The 9,709-nt window shown below is 35.2% G+C and overlaps 1 protein-coding gene across 1 annotated transcript; it reads left to right on the forward strand.

Annotated features, from left to right (window-relative positions):
- Window positions 1-956: 956 nt before the first annotated feature.
- Window positions 957-9,200, forward strand: LOC125663362 (uncharacterized). The gene is made up of 10 exons (XM_056147713.1): window positions 957-968; window positions 1,970-2,070; window positions 2,290-2,369; window positions 3,370-3,536; window positions 4,736-4,860; window positions 5,574-5,722; window positions 7,452-7,512; window positions 7,940-8,099; window positions 8,506-8,650; window positions 9,016-9,200. Exons 1-10 carry the CDS (start codon window positions 957-959, stop codon window positions 9,198-9,200), a joined length of 1,185 nt encoding a protein of 394 aa, XP_056003688.1.
- The last annotated feature ends 509 nt before the right edge of the window (window positions 9,201-9,709 follow it).

Genomic DNA, 9,709 nt, shown 5'->3' on the forward strand with positions numbered 1-9,709 from the left:
TAAATGACACGTGCCTATGTTCATATCAGAGACGATTAATTGATTGATTGATTGATTGAATGAATGAATGTATACTGTTTAACGTCTCTCTCGAGATTCTTTCACTCATATGGAGACGTCACCACTGCCGGTGAAGGGCTGCACAATTTAGGCCTCTACTCGGCGCTTACGGTCTTTGAGCAGGGAGGTGTCTTTGTTGTGCCACACCTGACGTGACACGGGACCTCGGGTTTCACTGTCTCATCCGAATGAAAACATCCTTTATTATATAAGAAATATATAATGATACGGATTATTTCTCACGTAGTAGAACGGTGTTTTCTTTCTTACTATGGGTGACAGGTGTATCGTGATTTCATAACGAGGCTTATTCTACTCCCTGGAGATTGCATTACAATTAGATAAACATTTCAAATAAATTTCAGATGAAAATTGATTTCCATTAAATTGTTAAGAAATTGTCATGTAATTTCTTAATGTCGGGAGCAATCATATTCATCAATAGCACATTACATGTATAGATTCTGATCATGTATATCTGAATTTATTGATTAAGATGAATATCTTTGTTTCAATGTCATGAATATAGGGACATGTTTTAAAACTTAAACCTTCTATTTAGTTAACTTTTCGTCATGATATGTTCTGGTCAAATGTACATGCATATACAAGTAATGGATGTGAAAAAAATATAGAAGAAAAAAACATTCGTTGTGACGTGTACTGGAGTATGATGTGTACCGGAGTGTGACGTGTACCGGAGTGTGATGTGTACCGGAGTAGCTCTAAGGATGAGGGAGATTCTGAGTATAAAAATCATGGATCCCAAAATATTACAACGTGATAGATACACACCTTTTACTTGTAGTTAATGTATCTGTCATGAGAGATAAAACTCAACATGTTTACTTTTCTTCATTTGTTGATGAATATTGTAACTTGAAGAATTTCGTATGATGGCTCTCAATGTAAATTTGATAAGGAATAATTTCTTTCCTTCACAACTATTTGTCATATTTAGGGAGAGGTGTTTATGAGTAATCGAAGTTGTTTTCGACCCTTTTTTATGTATATTGATAAAATCTTAATTGAAAATTAAGCTATTTCAATAATTAGCATCAACATGAGTTAATCTCCAAGCGCATATCCCATGAAAAAAGTGAAACAGATTATCCTAATGAATCTAATGAAAAACCATTCCATCATAGCAGTTTTATTTTTGAGTCTGAAAACATAAAAAAGTTTGGTCTTAAAATGAAAATTTCCAAAATCATGATAAATATGAAACTCGGATCCCTAGTCTGAACTTGAAAGCGAAATACAGTTGAACTTCGGTGTCTCGAACACTGTTATCTCGAATACCATGGGTATGTCGAAGTGATTTTGAAGTCCCACCCACTTATTTTTTTTCCAGTATTTTACCCTCGATATCTCGAATCCTCGGATATCTCGTAGTTTTCTCAGTCCCATCAAGTTTGCGATAACGAGGTTGGACTGTATTATGAGCGTCTGTATTTAGAATATAGAGATAAAGAGGTTATAGTGATATTTATGGACTACCTATATTCAGAAAATGAAAATCTTTTAATTTCTAAACTTAACTTTTTGAGGAAATAAAACAGAAGTTTTTTACCTATCACGTGGTATAACTCGTAGACTGTTTTGTGTCAATTATCGAACAAAATGTGTTGTCTCTAACCAAAAATAAATAGTAACTGCGTACAACGCAAAATAAACTCGCACCTAGTGCTTTGTATGTTTTGTACGACAATATTCATAAACTGTGGGCTACCACCTGATAATGTCGACTCAGCAAAACTAGTACTCCAGTGTCCCGCGCCTCGTGTTGGTACACGAGCAAAATAAATATTAAATTAATATTTTCACCCAGAAAAAAACATTGCCCCAATTAACGGGACACGAACGCATGATATATCGGTGAAATCACTAAATAATATGATTATTGAAGAGATTGACAGGTCAGGGTGAGTCTGTATATAAGAAGAAAACCCAATACACAGACAGCACATTGAAGAAAGAGACCATTCCTCCCTCATCAGACAAGAGAAGGTATGTCATGGGAGTTAACTCTGCTTATTTTGTACCAAAAACTTAATACTTTCTTGTTCATTGTTAAATTCTATAAGATTTCTCTCTCTCATAAAGTGTGAACTTCTCATGATGTGAAGTACAATACTTACAAATAACCAGGCTAAGGTACACTTATATATCAGACCAAAAAAAATCAGTCTTTCAAATTCATGAGTTTTTCTGACTATTTCCTTACAGTGCTAGAACCATGAAGACGATGTTTTTAGTTATCGTGTCATGTTTGATAGCGCATGCGTACGGGCAATTCAACCCTGTTTGTAAGTATATTCTTATTCAAGCTTTTCCATGTGTGTAATCTAATAACTTAATCGTTCTATGTATCAATCAAAACTACAGATAGTGAAAGAACCTAACCTTAAGGTATTCAATGTATAATGACCATATTTCATATCTAATAAATGGATTGTGGAATTTTTGTAATCATGGTATCATTTTGAAGGGTTCGTCAAATAGAAATAATCCACCATAGGAATTTTCAAAATTTTGTTTACTGCTTGATTTATTTCACCTAGAATTTAACATTGAAGTATATGGGAAAAACATGTTTTATTACAATATTTTAAAAAGAAATTATATTTTCACAAAAATCTCTTGGTAGAAAGTTACACACACTTTCTCTTAATGAAAATATGAAATAAAATTAATCATTGACCACACACAATTTTAGAAAATTAGATTTTTCTTATTTTTACAAAGGGCAGGCAACTCTTCCAAAACGTCTTAAGTGCAAAAAGGTCAGCTTCTAATCATTTACCAGTCATGTGAATTTCATCTGCTTCACTTTCATCATTATTTAACAATAAACATTTATGTTGATCTAAATCCTTCAAAATTGTTCATTATCCTTTCATTATACATGGAGTACCTTAAACTTAGAACGACTGTTAAAAATTCGCTAAGTCAAAATATCAATCACCCGTTAGATGTTAATTTCTTTCGACTGAAATTCTTCATTTGCAGACATTAGAATTTTGATGAAGCAATGACAATTTCCTTTTGGAATGATTGATTTCTCAATCATTTCATCACAATATTCAATAGATGCGTCATGATCCCCGGGTCGGATTCCTCTAGTTTTGAACAGTTTAAGTTTAATTCCCTGGCATAATGGAAATATTCACTTTTCAAGTTCTAAGTAAAGTTACAGGTTAATTCCTGGTATCAAGCAAAAATTTTGCTTAAAAGTTTAAGCAAATTTGTAACTTGTATGAAAAGTTTTGAATTAGCTCGCTAGCTTTAAGCGTTCTTTTTCCTCAGTGGAGGTGTCGTCATGCACTCAAAGTCAGCTGGTCATCACGCTGACCGGAGCCTCGGACACAGGAACCGTGTACATACAGGGACGGACAGCGGCGTGTCAACAAACCACTAGCGCCACCGGAACCGTCACCCACACGTTTCTCTTCAGTTCGTGTGGCCTGCAATGGGTGAGTGTGGCCTTTCAGTTCGTGTGACATGCATGGTGAGTGTGGCGTTTCAGTTCGTGTGACATGCGTGTGTGTGTGACGATTCAGTTCGTGTGGCCTGCAGTGGGTGAGTGTGATGTTTCAGTTCGTGTGGTCTGCAATGGATGAGTGTGACGTTTCAGTTCGTGTGGTCTGCGTGAGTGTGACGTTTTCAAATACTGCGTATTTCATGTACAGTAAAACACAGGTAGAGCGAACTGTCAGGCACCGCGAAAAAAGTTCGTTGTAACCAAATTTCGTTATGGCTAATAAAACTTTCGTTATTTTCGCTCATAGAGGAATAAATACCACTTTGCAATAAACGTGAATTCCTTATATTCGAACTTCGTTAAGCGTGAATTCGTGATAAGCGTGGTCTTAATAAATACGTTATACTGTATATATTGTCCTCGTGATCTAATCAATAATAACTAGGTTTTTAAAAAATTTGTAAGGTATCTATAGTGTGTTCTTAAATTAAGTCTAACTCGCAGTCAAGTAAAACTTTAGACCGCAAGCACTGATTAACACTTATAAAAATCTTTTCAGAATGAAATATTGAATTTTCTTATTCGTAAAGTCGGAGACTTTTTTTACCATATGTTTGTATTATTTATCAAAAATGAAAAAATTCGAACGAATGAAATAAAATTGATGATAAATTCCTCAAGTAAAGTTGTATCATTATATTAAGATCACTTTGGTACGCTTGGATGATTTTTGACTGACATGCAATAGTACCGAAATGAAGATAAGATAATTATTTATTTTATATGCATAAATATTTTTGTCAAGTCCGTTCCTCTCGCTAACTACACACAATGCACTGCATACGATATTACAAAGATGTAAGATCATGCATAGCTCTGATCCTTAGACGAATTTGACTCCAGTCTTTGGCACACTTTTCTTCTTCTTTTTTCTTACAAGGTTATTGTTATTACGGATTTCCAATAGTTCGGCTTGAGCATCACTGAAGAGACATTATTTGTCGAAATGCGCATCTGGTGCATCAAAATTGGTACCGTATAAGTTTTCCACGTGATGCATAATTTTCGCAACTTCTTTTCCTGAAGAGTTCCAAAAATTTCTAGTTCCGATATCCCGTATTAACCCCCCCCCCCCCAAACCCAACAAAACAATGGGGGATTGCTGTCATCCGGGTATTTTATGTTTTGTAGGAGGAGTCGTTTAAAATTATAGTCCAAAAGAATTCATTGTACCAGACCGGAGAAGACAAACAGATTCCGGTCATGTGTATAACCGACCTCTCCGACATAGAAGTGACGAACAACCTTAACGCTCTGTAAGTAATCTTATACAGACCTGAGTTATATCGCCTAAAGATTATTCTACGGCCACCACTAGTCCATAACGTCAAATTAAAATGACGTTTCTATAGCAACTAATGAGAAATCTTAATTGATGTGCTGTGAATTTGGGAAGATTTTTTCCCCTTAATGTCTTATCATGCAATGCGAGTCGCGTAATAAGAAATCACCCCCCCCCCCCCTGCCATAAGTAGACCATGTCTCGGACAAGAAATAAAACATGGTGTAGATAATGATTACTTTAATGTATGCGTGAACCCAGGATACTAGCCTTTTCAGTCCAATGTCAAACATTTCCCGATTCAGATGTAAAAATGCTATGATTTTTTACCCCTTGTGTAGTGTGAAGAAATGAACAGGGGTGTATCTCCTTAATGAACAGGGATGTATCTCCTTAATGAACAGGGATGCATCTCCTTAATGAACAGGGATGTATCTCCTTAATGCCAAGACATCCCGAGGGTCATCAAAATAACCACAGTTAGACCTATTCAATTCGCCGCCTGTGTAATTCGTATTCAAACAGACAACCCTTACTTTCTTCCATAATTATCGCCATGTCTTCTGATATACTAATATAATCAAACATTTGCCTCCCAGGTATTTTCTAATTTCGGATTAGAATGGTATTAGTGCGTTTGCATGATCGAATATTAACACCCCCCCCCCTGATTTTCTCTCCCCTCAGGGACAAGGATGACGACGCGGGAAAAAATTTGACGGTGAAGCCCACCGCCACTATGACGCTCTACAGTAACGGAGTGGATGTTGGTGGGGGTAACGTCAAACTGACCGACGCGCTGACCATGGGGCTGCAACTGGGAGCAGAATTCGTCAGTAAGTCTTCATTGATAGTTTAATTAGATATGACGGCGAGTCTTAGTTATCAGTTTAATTAGTTATGAAAGCGAGTCTTAGTTATCAGTTTAATAAGTTATGAAAGCGAGTCTTACTTATCAGTTTAATTAGTTATGAAAGCGAATCTTAATTATCAGTTTAATTAGTTATGAAAGCGAGTCTTAATTAACAGTTTAATTAGATATGAAAGCGAGTCTTAATTAACAGTTTAATTAGATATGATAGACCTAATTATAGTTTAATTAGATATGATAGTAAGTCTTAATCACCAGTTTAATTAACAGTTTTATTAGATATAACAGTAAGTCTTATAATTAATAGTTTAATCAACAGTTTTATTAGATATGGCAGCGAATTTTAATTAAGAATTTAATTAATAGTTCTATTTGATATTACAGTAAATCTTAATCAACAGTTTAACTAACAGTTTTATTAACTATAACAGTAAATCTTTTAATTAATAGGTTCGTTAACAGTTTCATAAGATATATTTTTGGAGTACTAAGTTGGTACCAGGCACTAGATATTGACTTGGATGTCAAGTTCACTAGACCCCACAACAGACTAAGGAGAGCCCAGTGACAAAACAATTAAATAAAAAGAAATCAAAAAAAAAAAACAACAACAAAAAAACAAAAAAGAAATTAAAAAAAAAAAAAAAAATCCTCTAAGGCCATTATGAGGGAAGAAATTTTGATGATCAATGCTTAATTTCTAATGCAAAGTTTGTTGAGTTGTTTTAATTTCTGCTAGGTATGGGTCTACCCTAAACGAGACATTTTACCTAAAGAATACGTGAAGTGCGATACACACAATAAACTTAGATCAATAACCATACATTCTCATGACGTTATGATTGATAACATACCCCCATCTTTGTTTACATAACTAATCACTAACTCGCCATAATGAGTTTCTGCCATACAATATAACGTTATTTTTTGCGAGATCTTTTAAACACATTAGACAATAGATTGTGATCAATAAAAGTTAAAAAAAAAAAAAAAAAAAAAAAAAAAAAAAAATTGGTGGGGGGGGGGGGGGGGGATTCGTTAACCAATCCCTTGAACAGTTATGTTCAATGGTTGTGAACGTTAGATATCAAGACATGGGTACAGTATGCCACGGTTATAGCGAATCCTGCAAAAACCAGTCTGTTATTACTTTGTAATATAACATTAAAATTCTCGCTGTTCTTCACATAGGGGAATGATTATCACTGCGGTTTAGCGTGAATTCGTTATAGACGTGTAGGTTATAAGCACGCTATGCTGTATCAATAGACTAATTGTGTATATCAAAGAACCACAGCGGTGTATTGTAACCCAAATAGAATGAAATACTGAAAACGCGGCTTTAAACCACAGCTATCTATGATAATGTTAGTTTTAATTTTTAAATTATTGTCGAATTTCGGGCGCAGCAACTAGAATCCTCCAAAGTAAAAGCTGGGATTTGATAATTTTAATATAGGATTAAACATTCTTTTTGACGAATTTATCGATGTGTAAACTCATTTTATTCTCAAACTGAATAAAATTGTGAGCACTGGAATTATTAAAGGATCCGTTCTGGGCATGTCGGATTATTCCTTGATAATAAGATTATCTCCCTTTATTTCAGGGTTTATTCCTTTGATAATAAGATTATCTCCCTTTATTTCAGGGTGTATTTCTTTGAGAATAAGATTTTTGTTTCTTTATTTCAGGTGACTTCGACATCCTCGCCTCGGCCTGCACAGCCTCGGGTATTCCCATCATTGCAGACAGGTGACAACGAAACACATTTTTATTGTTATTTCAAACAAATTAGTAAGACTATCAAATCCCAGAGTTTCCTTACCTTCATACTGAAATAAAAATAAAAACTGAGTATTCAGTAATTAGGACGGCCGATATTTTCTTAATTAATGACTAATATTTTTTTATCATCGTAATGAAAATCTTTTATCACCAGCTGATCACCATGGGATTTTATAAACAATATGAAAAGAATAAAAACAAGATGCATAACACTTTAGATCATCATTAAATAAAATTGAATAGCAAGTAATGATGTTGCAGTGAGTTTGGAACTTCTGGGAGGAAATTAAATCCAGGAATTTTGAAAATCCAATTGCATAAACCCCAGCCTCCCTAATATCGGTAATACTTGATACACATGCATTTTGTGTAACGTTTTGTTTTACTTCCGCAGCTGCGCAGCAGACACAGCGTTGTTCCCCAACTTTGCTAAGCCGTTTCAGGGCTACCTTGCAGCTACTTTCGGTGCGTTCAGGACTACGTCACTGGACGGAGGCTCTGTCGCTATGACCTTCTCCTGCACGCTCAAAGTCTGCCTTGGATCATGCTCTCCAGTACGTATATCAAATAAATTGGGCGCCCTGGAAATGTTGGCCCTTTTGGTGGATATTTAAAATTTCCGCCAAAATTTCTATTCATGTCAGTGTTATGCTTGTCAATGCTACAATTTCAAACTACTGAAAAAAAAATCTGATAGCTATTCTAGACACAAAATTACTTGATAACAGATTTTATTTCAAGTCAGAGAGAACAAAAACTTTAGTGATATTTTTATTTATTTTCTGAACACAAATTCATACCGGTGAGACAATATCTGTAGTGTTATTCATATATTGCTGGTCAGTATGTAACCCTTAAAGTGAGAAATGAATTCTAGTATCTGATTTCGTCAATTGATATATTGAATAAGCAAATATATCACATATGGGAACATATATATGAAACACATGATATTTCTAGGCCGCCTGCTCTAATGGTGAAAACGGCTACGGAAGAAAGAAGAGATCTTTGGTCAAGCGTCAGGCTGCCACAGACAACAACGAAATCGAGGAAATCAATGTCGGCGCCACGCTCAAAATCACCACGGAATCTGTTGTTTTAGGAAGTGAGTTGAAAAATAATCCATGCACCTCATAAATCATTAGTTTTCTTTGTAATCAAATCTTTGTAAATTTATTTGCAACAGATATATGCACATCCTCTAAAATGGACAAGACACACTTATTAAACTATCATATTTTGAAGATAAGCGCTTTACTTTGGATATATCATTTTTCAAGTTTATTCAATTGTGAAGGAAATATTTTAAGGAAATTATATTTACTAAAGAAATTAGGAGAACGATACACGTGCTTCACGAATTCAATGATATTCCTTAGTCAAGTCCTCGCCCGATCATCATTGTTTCCTAAAGTTATTTATTATATTCATGTATATTTACCCTGAGTAACAGTATGTGTCTATTTTTAGACCCAGAAGAAGAAAACGAAGTTTGTATGGAGAAGGCTGTCTTCATTGTGGCCACTCTGGCCGTAATGACCGCCCTAGTGGCCTCGGCAGTCACCGCCCTGACCTTCGTCAAGAAGAGCCGAGCCAACGCAGACGCACTCAGAAAACTGGATCCTTCCGGTCTCACATCCGTCTCGCTTTCGTAATGTCATCACAAATTACGTCATCAAGGAAATTCGACCCCAATATTGATCAGACCGACGATAAATATAGTTATATTGTTTGTGAAATTCATCTGTCAAATGTTTTCTCAACTTTTGATCAATAAAACTTAAGCATTCTCAATGGTTTTGTTTCCCATTCAAGGAACCCAAGTCCAGCTTTATTAGGGTGGTGTACATGAGGTCCAGCTTTATTAGAGTGGTGTACATGTATTTGACGTTGATTATGCTTTAGTTACGCCCAAATCCGCACTCACACATACCATCCCCCAGACTAAAAACAGCATAACAGTTTATCTTATATTTATAGATTGATCACTGTTCGTTATCTTCAAATTCCATTGCGTAAAATATTCACTCTGAATAACTTTCCTGACAAAGCCAGCATTTTCATGACATACGCAAGACTCCCTATGCGAGGATATATCGATAATGAAATTACAGAGGAACATAAGCGGGACATATTGCGTTGATATACTTATGATGTGTCTTAC

This window comes from Ostrea edulis, chromosome 8 (assembly GCF_947568905.1).
Source record: "Ostrea edulis chromosome 8, xbOstEdul1.1, whole genome shotgun sequence".
In the NCBI taxonomy this organism is placed as follows: Eukaryota; Metazoa; Mollusca; class Bivalvia; order Ostreida; family Ostreidae; genus Ostrea; species Ostrea edulis.